This window comes from Malaclemys terrapin, chromosome 1 (genome assembly GCF_027887155.1).
Source record: "Malaclemys terrapin pileata isolate rMalTer1 chromosome 1, rMalTer1.hap1, whole genome shotgun sequence".
NCBI lineage: Eukaryota > Metazoa > Chordata > Testudines > Emydidae > Malaclemys > Malaclemys terrapin.
In genome coordinates this window covers 122722243-122748022 of record NC_071505.1, presented here as the reverse complement: position 1 = coordinate 122748022, position 25780 = coordinate 122722243, and the positions used below count along the sequence as shown (strand labels likewise).

Genomic DNA, 25780 nt, shown 5'->3' with positions numbered 1-25780 from the left:
CTTCAGCCTAGATGATATAAGGCCCTTCTAACAAACTCGAACACTTCAACATCTTACACTAAACCTTAGGGATGTTTTACATTGTATATGTGCATTATTTATTTCTTGAAGTCTTATCGCATAAAAGGTAATATTAGTTAACTTTTATTTTTTGATAAATGTAACAAACTAATCAATTTCAGACTTTAAGCAAAGTGTAAAAATTTTAAAGAATCTTAACCTGCCACAATTATATCACCTTGCACTGATATCCAGGAAGGAAGGAATATAACCAGTTATCTTTCAATCTTCATATAGAAAAGGGTTGATTATGCCATAGAACTACCTTTTTTTTTGTTTTTAAGCAAATCCTCCTAATGTTCAGTCTGAAGAACAAATGTCTGCCAAGCACTACCACATAATATTTCAGATTTCTAAGAAGCTTAGTTTAAAGTTGCTTGATATACCTAGGACACATGGCAATGAAGGAGAGAGGCAATTTCAGGGTATCTGGCCATAAAATGGGCAAGTGAAAATCAGTCACTGCTGGAAATTGCTGTGGATCTGGGGCAAAGAGGCAGGTTTAAATCCTAATCGTGTAAGGGGGGACCGGGAAGCAGGGTCCATAAAAGTGGTAGTAATGTGCTAGCAATAGAGGAAAGGTAAAACTTCCTGTCCCAGGTACCTTATACAAAAAGTTCCTGTTTCTAGTTGAGCCACTTACAGCTCAAAGTCTTCTGGTTTAAGGCTGCAACACTAATCTTGAAGCAGCAGAAACATCTTATACCTGTCTCCAAGCAGCTGAAGGAGGAACAGATAATCAGGTACCTAGGTAAGTATTTTAGCAGGATGGTCATAAGATGCTTGTATATTTGATTGGGGCCACCAGCAGCCAGACATCCCTCCAGGGGAGGCAGATTGCTCTGATAATAGCTGAGAATACTAGCAGTCTGCTAGTGAAGCATCCAGGTTCCAAGCAGAGCAGGTTAAAGGCACTAATTCCTCTTTTTGTGATTTTCTTTATTTTTAATTTTTTTTTCTTCAGGTGCTCATTGGATACTCTTTGGGTGCTGTCATCAGCTCCTGACTGTGTGCTCTGGATTTGATGTTGTCTATTTTTTTTTAGCCAAGTAAATTACACTAGTTGTAGTGGTAAGGAAATGGGGCGGGGAGGCAGCTTTCTTCTAGGTTGCAGCATCCTTTTGGCTTTAGCCCTTTTAAAAAAAAAATCATGGTGTAAGAATAGTAAGTTACTTATTGTTTAATATGTTTGAAACCTTCCCCTACCTCTCAACTATAACGGTCCAGTCTGCAAACTATACTATGCTCTTGAAGTTTATATGCACAAGTATGGAATTCTTCCTCCATATAAGGCCTAATCATAAACATTTCTAGGCACAGCGCTTTGAAGACAAGACACTGAAGTCAGTACAACAGCTGACAGGAATAAGCACTATGCCAAGTGGTATATGGCTGAAGGATCAGGCCCATAGTGAGTAAATTAATGTGAGGAACAATCTTCTGAAAGTCATTAATGGACTTGCGTTTCTGGACATAATCAGCCCTTAAATCACGTTAATTGCCAGTAGTAGTTAAAAATGCTATCCATTACATTCTTTTTTTATATGTAATCAACAGCACGGGCAATAGGAGAGCATGCAGATTAAACCACTTAATTTACTGTGCTATTAAATTCACTCATGCACACATTCCGTTCGGACTGTGTAGTAAACCAGCATTTGAATGTTGAAATGAACACCACTCTGACTGTATTTAGACATGACCTATTTTTAACTGTCTAATACAGTAAGTACTTCACGCAACAGTAAAACAGGATTGTAATTTTATTTGGGAAATGCATAAAAAAAAAAACTTCTGCCTTGATATTCTCTTCCAGAAGGTTCTGTATTAAGATTGCTTCTTTTTATTGTCCTTCCAGATGCGGTAATTGAGCACAGAAGCCAAAGTTAACCAAGCTAAATAAGGGAACATCAAATATGCTGCTTTCTTGTTGACATGATACCAGGTGACAGTTGTAGCTGTTGCTGCACCACTAGTGAGTAGGAGATCGACCAACCCCTGAAACAAAATAAGGTGGTTAGTGTTATTTTACATGCTGCATTTTTGTTCAAGACAGTACGTAGATATTTGCACAATTCATACTAAACCTTTTTTTGTGAAGAGTTCTGAAATACAGTGGCAAGTACATGCTAAAAAAAACTTAGAATGCCTCTTGCTGATACATGAATTTGTGCAGAGTAGAGACCAATGCTTCTTGTGATCAGTTTGAAAAAGGAATCATTTGCTCTTAACAGGACTGAGCTGACTTTTTGGGGACATTTTCATACAAATATAGAATAAACGCAAAAAGCTAAAATTAATGCAACATTAAGCCTAATATGTCATGTATTGAATTCATAGCATTCACATCAATAATACTAAATTAATAACTCCACAAATTCCAAAAGTTAAGTTTTTGTGTTTTTGAACTTCTTGACTGTTCAGTATTTCAGGGGTGGTGGTTAGAGTGACCTCATGCAATTTAGGAGACTGCTTCAAATCCTTGCTGTGCTGCAGATATCTTCCGCATCTGTAAAATGGGGATAATAGTGCTTCCCAACCTCACAGGGGCATTGTGCAGGTAAATACATTAAAGCTCCAAGGCGCTCCATTACTATGGTAATGGGGTCATGTAAGCAGGGCCGGCTCCAGGCACCAGCTTACCAAGCAGGTGCTTGGGGCAACCACTCCGGAGAGGGGCGGCACATCCAGCTATTCGGCGGATGGTCCCTCACTCCAAGTGGGAGTGAGGGACCTCCCGCCGAATTGCCGCCGCAGATCGCGATCGCGGTTTGTTTGGGTTTTTTTTTTTGCACGCCGCTTGAAGTGGCAAAAACCCTGGAGCTGGCCCTGCATGTAAGTATCTAAGAAAGCTGTGTAGTAAAAGAACCAGTCAAGTAATTCATAGGGTGGTTTATATCAGAGACTAGCTTTTTTTCCCCCCAGACAGCAGAGAATTATTAGTGCTATCTAAAATTGACACTATTACGAGTCATCTCATAGTAAATTAATTTTCACAAGAATTTGTCTAAAGGACCCCTAGGAATTTTACCTTGGCATAACTGTATTTACTTTAGTCATATGAATTATAACTTCTGTTAACAAAGGGTTGGAAAAACACACTTGAGAGCTAACAATGTAATTACTAGATAAATAATGCACAATCTCTTATGAGAGTATGAGTAATAAAGGAATTTCAAAAATCTGCTACTCAAGCCAAATTTTACTTTTCTGTATGTACCAAAGTTCATTTTAAGAATAAAAAATGCTAAAGTTGGCACCTTGTAACTAACGGTGTAAGGCTATGACGAGACTTTAAATGTCAATATTACTTACCCATCCTATTTTGTGAGCTCCAAAGAATATTGGAGTCCATGCCCAGTTTAATGCCAGCTGCCCTGCATACAGCCCAAGTGGAACCATTGACTCTTCATTGAAACCTCCTAACTCCTTCCATACCAGGTAAGAACCATATCTGAATAAAATTAACATGACAATGCAAGTATTCTGGCAAATTATACAATATAATGCATAAATAATTATAAACAAATACTTTGTCAAACTAGGTGACTTTCATAGGTAGGGTAAGAATATTTTTCAAAGAAGTCACAAGAGTCTAAGTGCATTCACTTGCAAGAGACTTAGGCTTCCAAGTGACTTTTGAAAATAGGATGGTGGATCGTAAGTCACTTAGGCACTTCTGAAAATGTTACCAAGCATTAACTAGAGGTAGGAGCAATGGATTTGGGCTAGAATCCAAAACTGAAGTGCTGATTTATTGTGGAACCTTCAATAAGTGGTTTCACACCCCTATGCTATTCAGGCAAAATGAGAGAATACATGGTACTGAATCATCCAATAAAAGAAATAAGTAAAAAAATTTTGCTGTGGCTATTTTCATTCTTGGATATAAGGGAGCAGATGAACTACTGCATTTTGGACAAATAGAAGTTTGAGTTAAGACCTAAAGACTATAAAGGAAGCAATTGCATTAGTCTAGATGAACTGAATACATTAATGAGTTTCAGTAACAGTGTTCATTGAGTGGAGTACAGAGATAGTTATTTCAGAAGTTATATAGGCAAATTTTCAAAACCGGGAGATAATCTGGAGGTCAAGTTGAATGAGTAGGTTCCTAACTGGAGCGAAGTGTTGGATTTAAATGTCACTTCATCTCCCTCTATTTAATGAAGTGCTTGTCATTTTAAGGTATTAATCTTTTTAAAATGAGTTAACAGAAGTTGAGGCTGAAACAGGCAAGAAGTGAGGAAAGAGAGCAATGGTGAATTTGGGTAGTGTCTGCAGAGAAGTGATATTTTTATAACCATATTTGATTTCAGAAAGGAGGTGTCAAAAACAATCACTGGAGTGAAGAGAACTAGGGGCAAGGAGCTTTTCTCCTGTCAGTGAAATCCTCTTAGTACTGGTTACTGGAAGATCTTCCAGAATACAGCTTTGCAATTGCGAACATACCAGAATTCTCATTGCAATCCATGCCCTTTTAATGCCCATGGAATAGTGCATTCTGGGATAACGTCTTAGTTCACTGAAGGTAAGACAGGATCACTCAGAGGGGGGGGATATGAAACTAAAGCTTATTGTGTGCTGAAAGCCTCCCACATAGGGTTGCCAGGTGTCGGGTTTTCAACCCAAACGCCCAGTCGAAAAGGGACCCTGGCGGCTCCGGTCGGCACTGGGGAGCCACAACCAATGGGATCTGTGGGGGTGGTGCCTATGGGTGCGAGGGCAGTGCGCAGAACCTCCCTGGATACCCATGTGCCTAGGGGCTGCAGGGACCTGGCGGCCGCAATAAGTGCTGCCAGGACCCCACTCCCCCACCCCAACCCCCTGCCCCACCCTGGAGTCCCCTCCAACATCCAAACTCCCTCCCAGAGCCCGCACCGCTCCAACACCCTGCCCCAGCCCTGAGCCCCCTCCTGTACCCTAAACCCCTCATCCCTAGCCCCACCCCAGAGGCTGTACCCCCAGCCAGTGCCCTCACCCCCCTCCTGCACCCCACCCTCGTGCCCCAGCCTGGTGAAAGTGAGTGAGGGTGGGGGAGAGCAAGCAATGGAGGGAGAGGGGATGGAGTGAGCGGGGGCAGGGTCTCGGGGAAGGGGTGGGGCGGGGGTGTTAGGTTTTGTGCTATTAGAAAGTTGGCAACCCTAATCCCACAATCTGGTTGGTTGGATCATTCAGCACAGAAGTCCACTCCTTTTTTAATTTTGCTTTGTAGTTCACTTTTAAGTGTTAGTGGGCGCTTGATTTCAGGGCCAGACGAGTGTGTATCCCAAAAGAGAGTCTGCTCCTTTGTGTTAGTAATTTGCTAGCTGTTTCAATGTAGCATATTGAATGTAGCATACTGTTTCATATTGAGATGAAATCTACATTGTAGGTAAGAATGCACATTGAATTGTGCACCTCGCTGGGCAATGGGGAGCTCCATATGCAGGCTCTGCTCCATGAATATTATTGAACTCTTAAAAATTCACCCGCACATTTTTAAGCAAGATAGATTTTTAATTGTTTAGCTGCAGATACACATCTAAGACATCCACATGACTTTACCAGAGTTCAGTTTCACTCACATGTAGCATGAATAAATTTATTTTTTATGTGGAAGTAAATAACCCAAGCTTGCATACTGGCTGTTCCTTTTCTAAGGGCACAATTCGATATGCTGTCAATTTGATCACTATCCTGTCAAACAAATGCTTTTAAAAAAAACAAAAAAGCTTCATATTTCTCCATCACTAGGAGGCACCTAGATACAATTCTGCTTCCAGCTGATTTGCGAAACTGTTGTTAACAAGCAATTGCACTTGTACACAGATATAACTTTGGCTTCTGCTCTTGATCTAGATTTTCTTGCAAATTTGTAAAGTTCAGGGCCAGCCCCTTAGTTACACAACTCTTTTGGGAGTGCTCGTGCTCTGCTAGTTAATATCAGTATTGCATAACAAAATCCCCAGAATCTTTTGCATGTGTTAAATGCAAATAGAGGAACTGGATTTGTTGGGCACTCTGAGGAATCTCTGTGGCGTTACGTATACAGAACGCAGTGATCTGGTTCTGAGTATGATTGAGGCTCTGAGAAGAAACACTTAACACCCCATGGGATTAGGATCATCATTGTGATTCGTCATCAAGAATAGGTATGATTAGGATATTAACCACGTCTAAGTATCTCAGAATGCACTGTTCTGATGAGGACATACAGGAGTGTATGAAAAACCTTCAAAATATGGATCTTACACCAAAAAACCTTACCTGGATCTCCTGGGTATAGTCTGAAACCCAGACACTATTGTTTGCATACTGTACAGTTCATTCAAAGGCATACTTCAGGGACAGCCATTTGGTTACATAACTCTTAGGGTGTGTTTTGCCAGGAAGCCATCTGACGGCTTTTCTATGGAAAAGCTACTGGGTCTCGCTTCAGCGATCTGTTATCCTACCTTTCAACAAAAAGGGTACTTCCTGACTAATCTTATGATGCTGTGATTTCAGAGCTAACTAAATGAGACTTTACTGAATACATAGGAGGGAACAGAATAATAAAGATACGTTCTGTTTGCATGGGGAGGGGGAAAGGGAAGGACACTGTGGTCTGAGCTGTAAAAGACTAGAAGGAGTGAAGGTGAGTAGAAATTAAATGATAAAGCAAAGGCAAGAAGAGACATGATTCAGCATTTATTTTTATGCATATTGCTTCACTACAGTATTTTGCAATAGAGAGCACTATAATTATAATTAAGGAAATCTGTAGCATCCCATCATAACTACTTATTCTTTTTTCTAAAAAGTTTTCCTTTTTGGGGCTGAACTTCCCAGACTTAATAGGCCCAAGGAGTGCAAATTTGAGGAAAATCCCTTCCGTTGTAGTTGAGTTATAGAAGAGTTGGGGCATTGTAGTTGGTTTGTGGGGAGAGACACAACTCCGCTTCAAAGAAAAATTACTTTTTGCAGGGATCCGCGATAATGCAACAATAGCTGACCAAAAATGCACTAAACATAGCATAGGGCTAATCCTGCATAAAGAAGATGTGAAACAAATTGGGGGCGCTGAAAGTCACTTTGGTTCTCGTAGCCTAATGTGGCCTCCCCTCATGGGGGGCTGGGAGAAAAGCACTTTCTCTTAGCTGGGCTGTTGCTGGGACAGTTTTTGTGTGAGGGAGATCATACCTGTCTAAAACACACAACAGTCCAGAAAAAAATCTATTTATAAATAGCTAAACTATTTTTTTAAGAGATGTAGTGATTAGAATATATTTCTTGTATTACCCTTCAGCTTTTCTTTTAAAGTACTGCTAGGTCTGATATTTGGCCCAACACACTTGTGTATCCCTTTCACCATTGCCCATTTCTTTGTCAGTAATAGCCTAAGTTGTCATCAGTATTTTAGACTAATTCAGTTAGAGGGCAGCAGATTATACCAGATAATGACACCGTTTAAAAGCAAAGGGTTTTATTACAATGTTTTATAAAACACGGGCTATAGATTCCTGTAAATTTAACTTACTCTTTACGGGGACAGTCCAAATCTCAATCCCTCATTTATTTACTAATACAGTTAATTTTAGCTAGAACTGTAAGAGGACACATGTATGGGGGTGGGGGGGGGGGAGAATAAGATTTTAAAAACCCTTTTTCAATCAGACAGCACATTACTTCACAGTTCTATTTCTCTTATTGGGGCAGTCAGAAGCAAATCAAAAATTCCTGCATTTAATACACCTCCCTTGTGCATACACCTAAAGGGCAGTGTTTCCTAAGCAAGTACTTACCTGTTGAACAGTGCAGGAACAACATTAAGTCACTCTTATAAGCTAATGTAACATATATATCCAATAACATAACTAACTAGCATTATGCAGTATGATTCTTTTTAACAATCCAGCTTGCTTTTGTACATTAAGCAACCATCAGACTAGTTAAGTGTATATACACAATATAAAAGACATACCCCATTGATGTATACAGAGTTCCCCAGACAGGGCCAAACATCCAGTTAGGTGGCTGCCACGATGGCTTTTCAAGAGATTCATACCATATAGGGATTTCTCTCTTTGTTATCATGCCTCCCAAAAACCCTCCTGTATGGGGTAAGAGTGTGAAACCAACAGCCGGGGCCCACGTCGGTACCATTTCCAAGACAGTCGCTGAATCTGAAATAAACCCCAAACACCTGAATGTTTGTTTGCAAAGTGATTTTTAGAATAAAACTCTGGCAAAACACTTACAGATTAAACAGACTTATCTAAAAGATAATTATTGTACTACTTAACTCCTCTTCTAGGGCCTGAGCTAAAGCCCATTTAAGTTAATTTAAAGACTCCAGGCTCACAGACAAGCTGGAACACCTCAAGGATTCTTTTCAGTTTGTCTTTTACAGGCAGTTTTAATCTAATGCATTGTTTATGATTCTACCAACAAAGATTTCTTGATCCATTAAGTCAATCACTGCACCTAATACACTGCTTCCTTACTCATTCATATCTCCTTCCTCGAGCTTGCTTAGCAGAGGTTTCAGGTTCAAAAACAAACATCCATCTTAAATAGTCTCTCCAATTTTCTGGGGCTGATCCTCAGCTAGTGTAAATTGTTTTAGCTCCATTGACACCAGCTGAACATCTGCCCCTATATGTTTATCTCTCCAGTCAAAAGGCTTCAGTATTATCAGGTGCTTAACATCCACAATTCCCTTTGAGCTCAATGGAGTTGTTGGACATTAGTGCCTTGCGTGATCAGCCTAAAAAGACTCACAAACCCATATTTGGATGAACTGTCAGTCATTCACCTCTTACCCCAATTGCTTGTATATTGGTGACACTACTAGTTTTGGCGTAGCATTTTACATAAATGGACGGTTTTGACAAGATGCAGAACCCTTAAAAAAAAGTTTTAGAAGTACAATTTACATAGTGCCAAACTGCATTATCCCTCTCACAGATTTTCATCCATGGTTAAATAAACTATGTGAAATTCACCCACATGCAGAGGGTCAGCACAAGGTTTAGGAGCAATATGAGCCCTCCAACCAACAACGGGTATAGGCATTGGGGGTGAAGTTTGGTTGTCCTAGCTACATTGGCAGAGCAAAGGTAGCATTAAGAATAAATAAATAAGCTGGAAAAGCTCTACCCCACGTTTTGTGGCCATAAACCACCTGCTATATACAATCCATATATAGGTTGCCAAAATGATAAGGGATTAAACGCATACCAAAAAGGATAAAATGGAAAAGACTGTTTTTGAATGCACAGTAGCCAAGTTCATGCAACCCTTTACTTTTATTATTTGCATAGGACTATAATCTTTGTGACATAGGGTAAGATAGTCCGTGGTTGTAGCTGTGTTGATCCCAGAATATTCGAGAGAAAGGTGGATGAGGTAATATCTTTTATGGGACCAACTTCCATTGGTAAGAGAGAGAAGCTTTCGAGCTTACACAGGGTATGTCTACACTGCAACTGGACTCCCTTGGCTGGCCTGTGCCAGCTGCCACAGCCTAAAAGGGCTCTGCCTAAGGGGCTGTTTTAATTGCAGTATAGCCATTCAGGCTTGCACTGCAGCTAGGGTTGCCAGGTGTCCGGTTTTCAACCGGAATGCTCAGTCGAAAAGGGACTCTGGCGGCTCCGGCCGTTAAAAGTCCAGTTGGCTGCCCGCAGTGGGACAGACAGAGTGCCTGCCACCTCTACATGGCTCTTGGGAAACTGCCAGCATCTCCCTATGGCCCCTAGGCATAGGGATGACCACAGGGGCTTCACACACTGCCTCTTCCCCAAGCTCCACATCTCCCAGTGGCCAGAAACCTTTCCTCCAACATGCCTTTCAAGATCCATGAGTTGTGTACATGCCTATCACAATGTGTGGTGTATCTCATCCAGTGCACTAAATGCCCCGATAACCACTATATGGGTGAAACCAATCAACTACACACTCAAATGAACTCACAGAAAAATAAGCCAAGACAAAAACACCTTATCATTTGTGCGTGAACACTTTTCATAAAACGATTGCTCTGTATCTGACCTCTCAGACCTCATTCTCCAAGGAAATCTGTGCAACACCTTCAAAGGATGAGCCTGGGTGTTTAAATTTGCAACTTTGCTAGACACTAATAACCAGCGACTGAATACAGATACTGGATTCATGGCTTTTTACAACAATCTGTAACCCACTAGCAACCCCCCACCTTCAGTAGTCCCCCGCCCCCTTCTTTTCCTCCCTATGACTGGAGGGGTACTAACGGGACATTTCACTTTGAATGGTCCCTTGAAATATGTGTTTACTACTTTGTATTCAGTTGTGACATTGAGTAGCTTGAGAGCAGCTCTGTGTAAGATCATCTCTCTCACCATAGAAATTGGTCCAATAAAATATATTACCTCACCCACCCTGTCTCACAAAATAAGAAACTAATCCCGAGGAATGGCTACAGAGCGCTAAAGAGGGGACACAGATGAATAACAAGAGATTCTGAAGATCAGTAAGGTAAGAGGAAACAGAAGAGCTGTGAAAGTACTAAAAGGAGAGAAAATAAAGGTGCAGAGGATGATTAGTTGTTTCAGAGGCAAGTCAAAGAAATGTGTCCCTTTGATTTGTTAGGGACCTTGGTGAACGTGATATGAAAGATTGAGAGCAGAAGCCAGATTGGAGAGGATTAAGGAAAGCCCTGGCAATGGCCGTAGGCAATACAGACAAGAATTTTATATGCAAAGGGGAAGGGGAAGGATAGACTGGAAAAGCAGCTGGGATTGAGAGAAGAATTTTTTCATGAGTGGGTAAACAAGAATGTGCCTTTAGCCTGAGAGAGAAGCCAGAGGGGAGAAGATGTTTTGAAGATAAAAGAGAAGATGGGGAGAGTGTGCATGCCCATGAATGGATAAGAGACAGAAGGGAGTGGAAGGGTTGGAGGTGGAAAGCAGGCAGAAATCAGAGCCAGACTCTGTGCACAAGAGAAGAGGGGAGAACTGTGGTGGGGAGAAGAAAACATCCTGCTGGACAGTGTCAATTAAGTCTTTGATGGAGGAGGGAAAGCTGGGAAGAGAGTTAAAAACCTGGTCAAGTGAAAAATTCTGTTAGTTATATCTGTTGCTACAAGTATTGTTGTCGTGTCTCTTATCTAATATATCCTATATGCAGAGTTCAAAACTTATTTTTACCAGGTCGTGTTTTACATGCAGCACAAGAACGGCAAGTTCTCACATTCCTGCAATTTTTATTTTTATTTTTAAATACCCCTGTGGAGAAGTATCTCTGTTGAAGCATATACTACTTCTCAGGAGTAGTGGCAGCGTGAAAGTGACACAGTGCTACTCACTTTCACTACCTACTTCTACTGGGACCCAGGGGAGTGACTACGTATCTGCAGGACCAATAAGCTCTGCTGGGAACAGGCGCTCCTAGTAGTTGTAGAGGATCATATCTCCGCTGCGTTTACAGAGTAATTTGGATGGAGTCCACTAAGAAGGTGAAAATGCCTGTAATCCTATCACTCTGCTGCTCTTATCCTCATTGCTGGGGAAACATGGGGCCCAGTTCTCCACCGCCCTGCAGTTTGTAGAGTCACTTGTGCAGTGGATGTAAAATGATATCAAATCAGAACCGTAATGTTTTGCACCCAAGGTGAGTACACAAAGGACAAGTTAGTGGAGAATCTGGCCCAATATGTATAGGACCAGCAATACAGGGAATATTTTGGAATGGGGGAGAACAGGAAATGAGGGAAAACACAAGATCAGGAAATATCCACAGAACGGGAAGAGGAAAGATGTGCATACACAGAGGGGGAGGAGGAGAGAAAAGGAAGGGAGCGCTGCAGTAATGGCAGGACATAATTCAGGATTAATTTTGGTGCCCTGCCCTCTGGGCTAGTAATTCTAATTAGTAATTATATAGCACTTTTCAAACAGAACTCAAAGCTTTTTGCAAGGGTTAGTAAGCTTCTTTGTCCCTATTTTCAGAGCTGTCCCTAGGGAACAGCCAATCGGGCAACCACCCTGGGCCCTGTGCTTCGTGAGGAGGTGGGTGGAGAGATAAGGGGGGGGGAGGCAGAACCCCCCTCCCAAGCTCTCATGTCCCCCTCCCTCCCAGCGCCTACCGCTGATCAGCGGTTTTGCAGCATCTGGAGGTGCTGGGGGCGGGGGAGGGAGGGGAGAGGAGCGAGGGTGCGGTGTGCTCGGGGGAGGGGGCGGAACTGGGCAGGGAAGAAGCGGAGCGCAGGTGGGGCCTTGGGGGAAGTGGGTGGAGTGGGGGCGGGGCCAGGGCAGAGCCAAGGGGAGCACCCCCCAGCAGATAGGCGCCAAGTTTCTATGTCCCAGGCCTCGCACCCCCCCTAGGGACAGCCCTGCCTATTTTACAGAGGGGATAACTGAAGTATTGTGACTTGCTCTAAGACACACACCAAGTCAGTTGCAGGATTAAGATTAGAATGTAGGTTTCTTAACTCCCAGCTCCAGGCCCTGTCAACTACACCACAACCATCCCTAGACAGTAGGAGCACTACAATTCAGGTATTCAATTCTTGGGAATTAGCAACTTGTACCAATCTCTAATGAAAATCAATGGCTGAGTGAAGGAGCAGCACTGACTAACTTAGGAAGCCATGTCCAGCCCTCCACAAATGCTCCATGTGGGCCTTTAGAAAGAGAACGAGTGAGTGAAAGGAGGGAAGTGGGGGGAGGGATCCACACAGACACTGTTCCTGCAAAGAAGAGGAGAGCTGGAAACAAAATGGTAAATAACTAACCAAGGATGAAAGAGAGGAGAAATGCATAACAAGCCAGAGGGGCTAGGAGAAAAGAAGTAATGCATAAAATCCAAATGTGATCAGAGGAGAAAAATATTAAAAGGCCAGAAAACCTTACTCTGAGGTGTATCCCTTGTGCAAGTTTTCCAGTTGTAGGAGTTTGTTACATAAGAGTGTAAAGAAGTAGCTGACACTTAGACCTGAGATGTATAAGCACTGGAATAAATTGCCTAGAGAGGTTGTGGAATCTCCATCACTGGAGGCTTTTAAGAACAGGTTAGACAAACACCTGTCAGCAATGGTCTAGTTATTATGTAGTCCTGACTTTGAATGCAGGGGACTGGACTAGATGACCTATTGAGGTCTCTTCCAGTCCTACACTTCTAGGATTCTATGTTCTCCTACCACACCCCCATCCTTGCTCTAGATTTCTTAACACCATGACAAATCACATATAAAGCAGAACCTGCATTAGTTCCAAGCTTTTCTGACTTCACTTTTAGGGGAATTGAATGGCTTTCAGTTGCATTACTTTGGTTCAGTCTCTGAAAATAAACTAGTCATAGAGCTTACAAAATGCATTTCATAATAGCTGCTTGATAAGGAGTGTTTTCCAACTGTGTGATCATTAAGGGGACACCAATTAGATATCTAGTCACTTTAAAAAAAATGTTCAGAGTGGATTCAGGCACTATACTTGTGTTCTGTGCTGTACAGCATCTAGCAGAAGGAGGTTCTGGTCCATGACTAGGGCTCCTAGGTGGCTCCACTATACAAATACTAATAACACACCTGCTCTTAAGTCTGCTGTCCTATTTTTGTGGTTAAACAATCACATTTCCTATTTTGTATGATGTTTTTCTCAGTCCTATTCCTGTGCGAAAGACCCACACAAACAGGGGGAAATGATTAACAGGGTGAGTATTCTCCAGTAAATCATGTTGTTGAAAAAATAAAAAGTTATGGCTGGAAGTGTTTCAAGGGACTCATCCATCATCACCCAGAATGTTTAAAAAAAAATTGTAAAGAAAAATGTAAGTTCAAAAGCCCGGAGTAAACATAGAGGAATCAATCCAGTTCCCACATTGCCCTATAACTTTTCATCCCTAGAACACCAACCACTCTTAACTTTACCCCTTATTTGTTCTGTACTGGAAATGTGCAGTTAGATGTATAATGTTTATTAAATGTGTAGTAAGTATTTTAAAAAGTAATATACTTGTAGAGTATATAAAGCTGTCAGCTCTGACTTCTCAGAGTGGAGTAAAGTATGTTTAATATAATTTGAATGACTGATATTTGCTGTTTGTAGCTTTGTATCTAAACCTTGAAAGAATGTATCTTAACTATGGTGTAGCAACTAAGTTATGTCACCTTTTTGTACTGAATAATATTGTAGAATGGGTTAGTGATTTTATAACCTCCAAGTAAATTTGTTATTTGACCTTCGTATATATCTTTTCAAATGTTAGAATATAAAGCTAAGGCTCAGTGGGTGGTGTAAGTTAATTGAGGTGATATTGACAGATGAAAGATTATATGGTAGAGAAAAACTGGCTGGATCTTTTAACTATTCATTTTCTAGACTTAATGTTTGGGGATTATTTTGTAATTGTAGGACTTTGTAAATTATATGTGGGTGTTAAGTGAATTCCCCTGAAACACTTTAAACCTGAACAATTTTTTCTTTACTCATTTTTTGTTTGACTGGTTGTTTTTGTTTTTTGTTTTTTTTGTTGTTGTTGTTTTTGGCTTGGGACTTACCCTGTTTTGAATGAGTGCCAAAAGCTTAACCTGGGATGGTATTATTTTAATAGAAGGAGAGGCCTGCTATAATGGACCCAATGAGAATCACCAAAACAGGGATCCCTTCCTTAGACTTTAGCCAGACTTTAGACTTTATCTCTAAAGGAAATATGGGGAGTTTGGGGGGAGGAAAGGTATATCTTGGAATAGAGGACATTATATGGAAATGGCTCTCATGGTTGCCTGTACCTCCCCTTGCATGTCTACTTCTATGCCCCTTGGTCCCGTATAGCTCTTATCCCCCATCCTCTGTTCCCTACCATTATCCAGGCTCTCAAAGCTTCCCCATTCTGAAACCAGGAGCATGGCTCTGTTACCCTTTCATATCCCCTGTCCCAGCCCAAAAAGGAACCCTACAAAAAGTGAAAACATGAAAAAATTGCTAAGGCGGAGTACAAAAAGAATAGCACAAGCAGGTAGGGACAAAATCAGAAAGGCTAAGACACAAAATGAGTTGCACCTAGCAAGGGACAGAAAAAGCAATAAGAAATGGTTCTTTAAATACATTAGGAGCAAGAGAAAGACAAAGTATAGGTTGACTACTTAGCGAGGAAGGAGAGCTAATAATTGATATAAAAAAAGCTAAGGTTTTTGAATGCTTATTTTGCTTCAGTTGTCACTAAAATGGTGAGTGGTGATTAGATTCAAAACACAATTGATATTAACAAAAAGGGGGAAGGAATACAAGTCAAAATTGGGAAAGAGCAAGTTAAAGAATATTTAGATAAGTTAGATGTATTCAAGTCACCAGGGCCTGACAAAATTCATCCTAACGTACTTAAGGAACTAGCTGAAGCAAGTTTGGAATCATTAGCAAGTATCTTCAAGAACTCAATGGGTGGATCCCAAAGGACTGAAGAAGGGCAAGCATAGTACCTATCTCTACACGGGGGAACAAAGAGGACCTGAGCAACTATAGACCAGTCAGCCTAACTTTGATATCTGGAAAGATACTAGAACAAATTATTAAACCATCAGTTTGTAAGCTCCTAGAGAATAATAGGGTTATAAGCATGGATTTCTCAAGAACAAATTATGCCAAACCAATCTAATTTCCTTCTTTGATAGGGGTATTGTCTTTGTAGATGGGGAGAAGCAGTAGAGGCGATATCTTGATTTTTGTAAGGCTTTTAACACAATCCCATGTGACCTCTTATAAGCAAAGTAGGGAAATGTAGTCTAGATGAAATTATTATAAGGAATGTGAATAACTGGTTGAAAGACTGTACTCGAAGAGTAGTTATCAATTGTTCACTGTCAAACTGAGAGGACACATCTAGTGGGGTCCCACCATGGTCAATCCTGGAGCTGGTTCTAGTCAATATTTTCTTTTATGACTTAGAGGGGAGAGCCATTAGAAAGTTTGTGGATGACATCAAGCTGGGAGGGGTTGCAAGCATTTTGGAGAACAAGATTAGAATACAAAATGACTTTGGAGAATTGGTCTGGAATCAACAAGATGAAATTCAATAAAAACAAGTGTAAAATACTTCACTTAGGAGGGGTAATTCAAATATACAGTGGTAGTACTGTTGAAAAGAATCTGGGAGTTGTAGGGGGTCACAAATGGAATATGAATCAATAATGTGATGCAGTTCTGAAAAAAGGCTAGTATCAATTGTAACACACAGGAGGTTAAATTTGTCCTGCTCTACTCAATACTGATGAGGCCTCAGCTGGTGTACTGTGTCCCATTCTGGATGCCACAGTTTAGGAAAGATATGGACAAATCAGAGAGAGGCCTAACAAGAGCAAGAAAAATTATAGAAAGTTTTTAGAAAACCTGACCAGTGAGGAAAGGTTAAAAAAACCTGCATATTTAGTCTTAAGAAAAGAAGACTGAGGGGGGACCTGATAACAATCCTGAAATATGTTAAGGGCTGTTTTAAAGAGGACTGTGATCAATTGTTCTCCATGTCCACGGAAGGTATAACAAAAAGCAACGGGCTAATCTGCAGCAAGGGAGATTTGGATTAGATATAAGGAAAAACTTACTAAATAGAAGGAGAGTAAGGTTCTGGAACAAGCTTCTGCAGGCGGTTGTGGAATCCCCATTACTGGAGGTTTTTAAGAACACAGTGGATGCGATGGTCAGGGATGGTCTAGGTTTCCTTGGTCCTGCCTCAACGCAAAGGGCTGGACTTGATGACTTCTCAAGGTCTCTCTCCAGCCCTACATTTTTACGATTCTATGTTCCTCCTCATGTCTTCCCATCCAGCACTTCTGCCCCTCAGCATTTCTCCCAGTATCCTATTCACTCACTCATCCCCCCACTTCTGCCAGTTGCAGCAGATCAGTTTATACTTTCAAAAACATGTTAAAATAATTAAACTTCTTTTGTGTACTCATGGTAACTGCACTAGAGCGACCCCAGCCGTTGCAGCTGGAACCAGAAGAAATAGGGAAAAAGAAACAAAATACAACATTCTGCTACTTAAGGCAAAACACCTCTGTGCAGGGTGTTTCTCCACCATGGGCTAATACGTAGGAAGCCATACTCAAGATTTTCTTCAGCCTCTTCCCCCTTCTCTTTGAGTGAGGGGTGGGGGACGAGGGGCAGCAGAAAGGGAGCAAACCACAAAGGAAGGGATGGTTTGCTTCAGCCCAAAGGAAAAGTAAATAGTTCTTAACATAGGTGCTGACTCTGCGGGGTCTTAAGAGCTGGAGCACCCATGGAAAAAAAAAATTAGCGGGTGCTTAGCACCCACCGGCAGCCATGCTCCCCTACCTCCCGCCCACCTGCGGCCCTTGTCTATCAACTGCTCCCCCTCCCTCCCAGTGTCTCCTGCATGCTGTAGAACAGCTGTTCAGCGGCATGCAAGAGGTGCTGGAAGGAAGGGGAAGGAACAGGGATGGGGTGCAGTTGGGGGGAGGGAAGAGGCAATGGAAACAGGTGGGGTGGGGCCTAGGGCTGAGCGAGGTTTGAATACCCCCAGGGAAAATTAGAAGCCGTTGTCTGTGGTTCTTAACTTAAAAGTCTCTTGTAAACTGTTTAGCCTTTCTGTAGAAGCAAAAGAGCCAGCTTCCCACTTCTCCTTTCTTCCTAGCCTCGGTGTTTCCTGACCCAGTTACCTTCCAGCTCAGGGAGATGAGGAAAAGAGAGAATGACTTTTGTTGCCTCCTCTTTACATCCCTGTTTTAGTGAGCTACTAGCTAACCCTTTCTTTATCTATCTTTGTGCTGGGTATGTATACCCTATCACAACGTCTTTAGATTATACATCTTTATAATTTTGCCACTAATATTACCCTCATCTAAAATTAAAAACACTAAAGGGCGCTTCTTGCAGCATGGCCAACAAAACAAATGGTTTTGGTGTTTGTAGGCCTCACCATTTTGGGGATGTGAGGAGTTGGAGGGAGAAAAAAAAAAAGCATTAGGAATAGTTTCAGAATATCAACAGCAGGGAATATTTTTCAACATCACAATTTCGTAACTGCTTTTCTTCACTCCCTCTCCAAAAAACAACCCCCCAGAAACAGAAACTCTACCAAGGAATGAGATATGGCATGCAAAATCTCAGTGGTGAGGAGGGAGTGGGTTTTTTTCTGGCGTGTTTGCTGGAACAGTGGATAGTTTGTCCTGAGAATCCAGTTTGTTTTAATTATGGAGTGGCTACTACAGCAACGTAACTCAGAAGAAACCGTGACACTGACTAAACAAAGAAAGTTGTCAAAATACACAAAGTAAAAAAAATCTAGAGAAATGTTTTCTTTCACTTATAATAACCTTAGATGTTATCTCTAACAATAGAAGGAAATAGCACTGTAAATTTAAGTTGGTGGTATTTCTCTAAGGACAAAATGTGTGCAATATGGCTTGGAAGGATTAGATTTTTATTGGTAGTATACTAAACATCAATTTCACTATGCACACACCAACCAACAAAAAACATTCTATCAAAATGAATAGATAAAGTAAGAAAAATACTGTCTGAGAACTTATTAGATTTTGATTTAATGATATTTACTTTGTATATTTGGACATGTGATATTCATAATTTGTGTTAGCTGTTATAATGCTTTAACTTTTTGAATCTGTCATTTAAATAATTGTCTGAACCTTCCCCATAATTTTCTGCAACTGTAAAAATTTAAATCAAAAACCAAAATTCTGAAAACCCATAATTTTGCACAACAAAATTTTAATCAATAAAAATTAAAAAAGCTTAGATAATATTGATATTTATCAAAAATATTTACAATAAATTTAAATTCGGTCAAGCCTAGGTTCTCAACCTTTCCAGACTCCTGGTACCTCTTTCAGGAGTCTGATTTGTCTTGAGTACCTCCAAATTTCCCCTCACTTAAAATCAACAAAATCAGACATAAAAATACAAAAGTGTCACATCACACTGTTACTGAAAAATTTATTTTATTCCCATTTTTACCATCTAATTGTAAAATAAATCAACTGGGAGATAAATATTGTACTTGCATTTCAGTGTATAGTATATAGAGCAGTATAAAGTCATTGTCTGTATGAAATTTTAGTTTGTACTGACTTCACGAGGGCTTTTTAATGTAGCCTGTTGTAAAACTAGGCAAATAGCTAGATGAGTTGATGTACCCCTCGAAGACCTCTGGGTACCCCCAGGCTACACCCTTGTTGAGAACCACTGGTTTAATAGATGTACTTCTGTGACATTTTGTACTAGCTGTACGCTTTCAGGACATACCTCATTCCTAGATTTGAGCTGTACTATTCACACCTGGCAGCAGGATTTCCCTAGACCCCTTCTCCCCCACCCCCAGTTATATGCAGTGCTGCCAATTTAGTAATTGGTTGGAAATTTGAATTGCAATTGAAACATTAATACACACTTTAAAAGCATACACAGCATATGAGAAAGCATAATGAGTTTGAAAAGTATGAACAAAGACTAGCTTCCTCATATAGCTGTTATTTATGACAATGTCAGCACATTTGTTTCAGCTATATTGGCCTACCTAACCATTTCAAATTATGATTTGTAAGCAAGGTATGAATGAGCTCTCCCCTGACAGCTAATGATGAGCCAGTGGTGGGTGGAAAGGCTTCAGCACCAGACTATATTTACATGAACTCACCTACTCTGCCTAGGTATCCAGCAGACAGATCTGTGCTGCCCAAGTGATCAATTTTAGCTGGGGTTGGGTCACAAATCACTTAAGTATTAAATGTGGGGGATATGAAATGTTGTTATTCTTACTGCGTAAGTAAAGGGCAGCAGAACTGTGCTTAGGCTGACAGAATGAGGGGGGTCTCCCTCCATACTTAATTTGTGCTAGGGTGTGCAGGGCTGAGCCCCTGCACCTCTGGGCTCGGCAGTTCAAAGCCCAGGCACCTCTGGGCTTGTCACATCAGTTATGAAAGTAACAAACTTGCTTGAGCCCCGGCAGCTCTTTCATTACAAATTAAGCACTGGTCACCCCCAACTGAACTGCACTCCCTAAGCAGGAGATTTAGATGCTATATCTTACTGGGGAAGAGGGAATGGGACATGAGCGTTAGGCAGAGCCCACACCACCAAGCAAAAGAGTCACAGGCACTATTTGATCTGCCCCTCTCCTGTTTAGAGAGAGAGCTGAGTAGGCTTCATAGAAAGTCTTCTGATTTGTTAAGTGACCACTAGAGCTGAAATTACTGATAATCAGGTTTAAGTGCTTAGACCTGCTGTGGGACAGTGTTTCTGTGGAAGAGACAGCACAGCGTGCACTAGCAGTGAGGTTCCTCCACTGAGAACTGAAATCACTGAGAGCTGAGTGAAACCTCCAGAGACCTACTCGCACGGTGGCAGCAGAAGGTGACAGTGCAGAGCCATTGGGGACGAAGCGGTAGTGAATGTTGGCATAACAAACAACAGCGGCCAGAGCATTGGACTATGTTTTAGTGCAGGGGTCGGCAACCTTTCAGAACCTTTCATTTATTCACTCTAATTTAAGGTTTCGTGTGCCAGTAATACATCTTAAAGTTTTTAGAAGGTCTCTTTCTATAAGTCTATAATATATAACTAAACTATTGTATGTAAAGTAAATAAGGTTTTTAAAATGTTTAAGAAGCTTCATTTAAAATTAAATTAAAATGCAGAGCCCCCCAGACCGGTGGCCAGGACCCGGGCAGCGTGAGTGCCACTGAAAATCAGTCGCGTGCCGCCTTCGGCACATGTGCCATAGGTTGCCTACCCCCGTTGTAGTGACTTCATTCCAGAATGCTAGATTTGTGATTTTTAAAATGCATTATTTGCCAAGGTCATTATCTCACATCATCACTATCTCAAGAGGTCATTATCTTGGGAAGTTTCTGTACTAAAATTTTTGATTATTATAATTATTTTTTATGTAAGAATAGCCATATTGGGTCACACTAATAGTCCATCTAGCCCATAGCCAGTCTTCCAACAGTAGCTAATGCCAGGTGCTTCAGAGGGAATGAACAGAACAGGGAATCATCGAGTGATCCATTTCCTGTTGTCCACTCCCAGCTTCTGGCGAACAGAGCCTAGGGACACTCAGAGCATGGTGTTGGATCCCTGCCCATCCTGGCTAATAGATATTGATGGATCTAACCTCCATGAACTTATCTAGTTCTTTTTTGAACCCTGTTATAATTTTGGTCTTCACAACATCCCTGGCAAAAAGTTCCACGGGTGACTGTGTGTTTTGTGAAGAAATACTTCCTTTTGTTTGTTTTAAACTTACTGCCTATTAATTTCATTGGGTGACTCCTGGTTCTTGTGTTAAGTGAAGAGGTAAATAACACTTTCTTATTCATTTTCTCCACACTAGTCAAGATTTTATAAGTCTCTATCATATTCTCTCTTAGTTGTCTCTTTTCCAAGCTGAAAAGTCCCAGTCTTTTTAATATCTCCCCAGATGGAATCTGTTCCATACCCTTAAATCATTTTTGTTGCCCTTCTCTGTACCTTTTCCAATTCCAATATATCTTTTTTGAGATGGGGTAATCAGAACTGCATGCAGTATTCAAGATGTGGGCATATCATGGATTTATATAGTAAAAGTGGAGGAGCTTGGTTTGCCAGACCGATCAGCTAAGCCAATACTGAAAACCTATATGAAAAAGCTGCAAAACACCATGCCTCTGGACTGCAGAAAACCTTATAAGCCAGTCACTGTCAAAGCCAATTTTAGAAGAACTTAATGAGGCTGAAAAGAATGCTGGAGAGACAACTCAGTTTATGTGAACCAACATGGCTGTTGCATCATACTTTCTATTTAAGTAAGAGATACCACACACTAGAAACTGGAGGCCAATGTTAAAGTATCCACCAAGATAGGTCAGATCTAACTAGTGAGGCTGGTGGACTACTTTTGTTACTAAGTTCAGAGAAGACTATCGCCATTCTCCCTTGTAAGTCTACTGTTGAAATCACTTGGGTCATTAAGCAATGTCATCCAGGCAACTGCTACAACAGTAATAGATCTTTGTCCAGCAATGGAAGCTACCCTTGGATCAATCAGAGATATCAATTGAAAATGTACTGGAAGAAGCAAAGACTTCAGTCCAGAGGTTGACTAATGAAGGTACTTATATTGACTCCTTAAGTGAAGAGGACAAGAAGTGTTTGTTAAGCCAGCTGAAAAAGTACACAGATTTAATTAATTGTTACAAATCTACAATAGCGATGTCTGGATTCTACTCAACCTCTACGTAGCTTTTACAGATGCCTGTCTTATAAAACACCTACAGTTGAGTGGAGTGAGGCACTACCATCAATAGGGCTGCTATGTGATCAGGACAGAATAGAGAATTTTAAACACAGAGTGGAATATCATACAATGAATGAATGAAGATTTAACTTCAACTTCTTGATCATCACTACTGGTTCAATCCAATCTTTATGCTGCGTTTTCTGGGATGAAAGAAGTAGGGATTCATCTCTTGCTATTCCCCAGTCACAACAGCTACAGCTGAGCATTCTTTTCCCTCATTGAATAGAATTTTGTGTTCTGAAAGAAGTCACCTTCTGCCTGATCATGAGCATATCATGAAGGACTGGAAATAACAGACACACAAGAAGACACCAAAGAGTGCAAAATTACAAGAAGACACCAAGAAGAATGTAGATGTAGTGCTTCATAGTAGGCTTGAGAAGCCAACTTTAATTGTTGTGATTTTAAAACATGAGTTAAATCTAATAAAACGGTCGTGAAACATTTTTCAGTTTTTACTAGGGTGTCATACAGCCCACCTTTGCCCTCATAGTCTCAACCCTCATCAGCCCTCACACGCACACCCTGAACATTCCAACACCCCACCCCAAATTTCAATTCCTGGGGAAATCACTACCTTGCAGTCATTAATATGTGCATCACAATCACCAGAGCTGTCTCTGATTAAAAGATTACACTTCATCCAGACAGCCACAAATAAAAATAGGTAGCTTTTGCTGCTGTGGCTATTTGGGTATTTAACAACAGTGAGGAGTCCAAAAGGAACCCTAGGCTACAGATTGACTTAACAACCTGAGAGCAGATTCCCTTGATAATGGGGGATTTTATAGGAGAAGCAAGTTATTCAAAGCATTTGCCTTTTCCTGCCAGCATTGTCTCAGTAGGGCTTGGGCTCAGCTTGAGCCAGTTGCTCTTCATCCAATTTATCTCAGTTCAACATTGAGAAAGAGGGGAGAAGATGCTGTTTATATTTCATGGGGGGGGGAAAAACAAGCGTAAGGCTGGGTGGTATGTATCCCTATACTGTTGTCAGTTCAGCCCATGTTGTCTCAGTGACTCCTCCTATAACTTCACTTAGATGTTGAATAAGATGGCGAGGAAGACTGTGATTCCACAGAGGAGGGTTCTGGAGGAAGAGTAATATTTTCCCATAATGACCCTTTGGTCTGAGAAGAAGATCTGGCCGTATTACTTTCTATTCCGATTCATTTTCATTCTACTGAGTTAAATGACCCAACTCCTTTTATTGAACTGTTCTACGAAATGACTCACTGTTTGATGTTTCATAACATCAAACCAACGCCAAATGATTACACAAGTGCAAATGCAGGTTTGCATACTTTCACTTCTTTTCCTTGTAATATTTCCATTTGGTGCTCACTTTAATAAAATATGTTTCACTTTAGCCTTTCATGAATTCACTCCATTTCATTACATGTATTCAATCAAGCTCTCAAAAACAAGCATCCTCTTTTTCCCCCTCTAGGTAACAGGCAAAATAAGCTTGAAGTAAATATAGCAATTTAAGAAGTGAGATTTATTAGAGAGGAAATGCCACTAGTTTAAAATCATACTCAAACTAACTGGAAAAAGCAAATATTGACAATATGAGATTCTGGATGTGAGAGGTTGGAATTCAAGGCCCCCATGAAGCCAAATGAGATCGGAACTGGGACAGGGAAAAGGAGTAACGCTGTTACTCTTGTTAAACCACATGCAACAGTCTACTAGCTAGGGCTTGATTCATTGCTGTTGGCACAGGAGCCAAATTGCCCCAGAGGTTCTATAGTGGTAGGGCAGTGGGTTTTAGCACCAACGCTGAATCAGTGCATATTCTGTGTCCCTTGGTCCCATCCTCTCCCTGTTTGACACCACCCACTTTCTGCGCTTTGCTGGCAGCTCCAGGTGCCACAGTAGTGAGCATTTGCACTGCTATAAACCCCCTTCTGGAGATATTCTGCCACCATGGTGCTACAATCCAAGTTCCACTAGTGGAAGCCTGTATTACATAAGGGAAGGTTACTAAGCAGTATTTCCCATCCACTGGCTAGAACCAGCGATCCTTCCCAAATGTTTTCTTGTTGTGTTCATACAAAAAAATGAGAGAGAAAGAAAAGGAAACTTTCCTGAACATTGTAACTAATACTTCAAATGACAGCAAGCCCCTATAAATTAATTGCTGATCTAACAGGAACATTATTAGTATACATTTTATAGCATTTTTATTCATCATTATCAAAGTGTCCCTCAAACTGTACTATGTCTCTATAAGGAATCATTTAACCCAGCACTGAAATGAAGCCACCTCGGGTCTGTAACTCAGTAACCAGGAAAATGAAAGGTACATAACAGGCAGGGCAACACTGCAGGGTTGGCAAAAAAACAGGAGAGAATCCCCTTACAAAGAGGGCTGTGAGGATAGTGTGGAAGTAAGAGCATGGATACACACCCTTCCCCTCCCTGAAGGGGGCATTGCTCCCAGCATTTAAGTGGTGTGGTCTGTACCTGCCAATGGAATGAGTGTGGGCAAGACAGTGTAAGGATCTCGATGATCAGAAAACACACCTGTTGATCAGAATTTCTATGTTAAATTCCACGTAGAATCACAACAGCGCTCTCTCTTTCACCCTGTATAACCAAGCTAAACTAACATGGATCAAATAAAGTAGCGCTAGCAATAATTAAACGCCCCCCATCTAAGGTGTATCTCATCTGAGAATCTCCACGTGCTTTATACAAAGTTAAAGAGGCCTCCCAGCACTACTGTGAAGCAGTCAAGGGTTGTGTTTTACAGATGAACTAACCAGGGTTAAGTGACTGGGCCCAGGCGAGGAATCCCACTGCTTGGCTCTATCACTACTAGGCAAAGCACATAAAAAAGGTGCTGCTGTTACTGCCGTCCCGATGCTGGCTGCAATATGTGACACCAGAAGACACAGCCTCCGGGTTGCCATTCCCAGCGCTGTGTGGCACCCCGGGGCTAACCTTCCCCCTCTTGCTGTTACCAGTGTCTCATCGGCCACGAGGTGCGGTATAAGGTGCCATTTCCCTCCACCGCTGCTGCTACAGCCAGGCCGATCCCTCCCCTTGCTCCTACTGCAACTGTGGTTACTGAGAGCTGCTTCCCTTGGAAATTAGCAGTTTCCGCCTCCCTGCGCCTTAATACGGAGCCACTGACTGAAGAGTCTCCGCCAGAAACTCCTGTCCAGAGAGAGACTCACCTGCTGCTGCAGCCCGAAGTTCGGCGAGGCAGAGGAGAGCTCAGCCCGAAGCCGCTGCTCTATGGACCCAGCAGGGGTGCGGCCTGACGGGCCTGTCCCTCCTACGCGCACGGGAACAGCAGTAGCTGCAGTAGCAGGGCCAGGGGGGGCGGAGCTGGCTGCTTTGGTGGTGGCTCGGCTCAGCCCGGCCCGGCCTAGCCCAGCCCAGCTCAGTTCCAGCACGCAGTGGTGGGGGAAGAGAGGGGTGTCTGGTTTGGGGAAGTCATTATTCACTGTGAGGCTTTTGT

At 41.6% G+C, this 25780-nt stretch overlaps 1 protein-coding gene across 1 annotated transcript; it reads right to left on the bottom strand.

Moving 5' to 3' along the window:
* Positions 1-1810: 1810 nt before the first annotated feature.
* Positions 1811-25604, bottom strand: TSPO (translocator protein). The gene is made up of 4 exons (XM_054037723.1): positions 25494-25604; positions 8006-8207; positions 3376-3514; positions 1811-2058 (listed from the first exon to the last, which is right to left on the bottom strand). The coding sequence occupies exons 2-4, from the start codon at positions 8185-8187 to the stop codon at positions 1888-1890; spliced, it is 492 nt and encodes a 163-aa protein (XP_053893698.1). The 5' UTR covers positions 8188-8207; positions 25494-25604; the 3' UTR covers positions 1811-1887.
* Between the last annotated feature and the right edge of the window lie 176 nt (positions 25605-25780).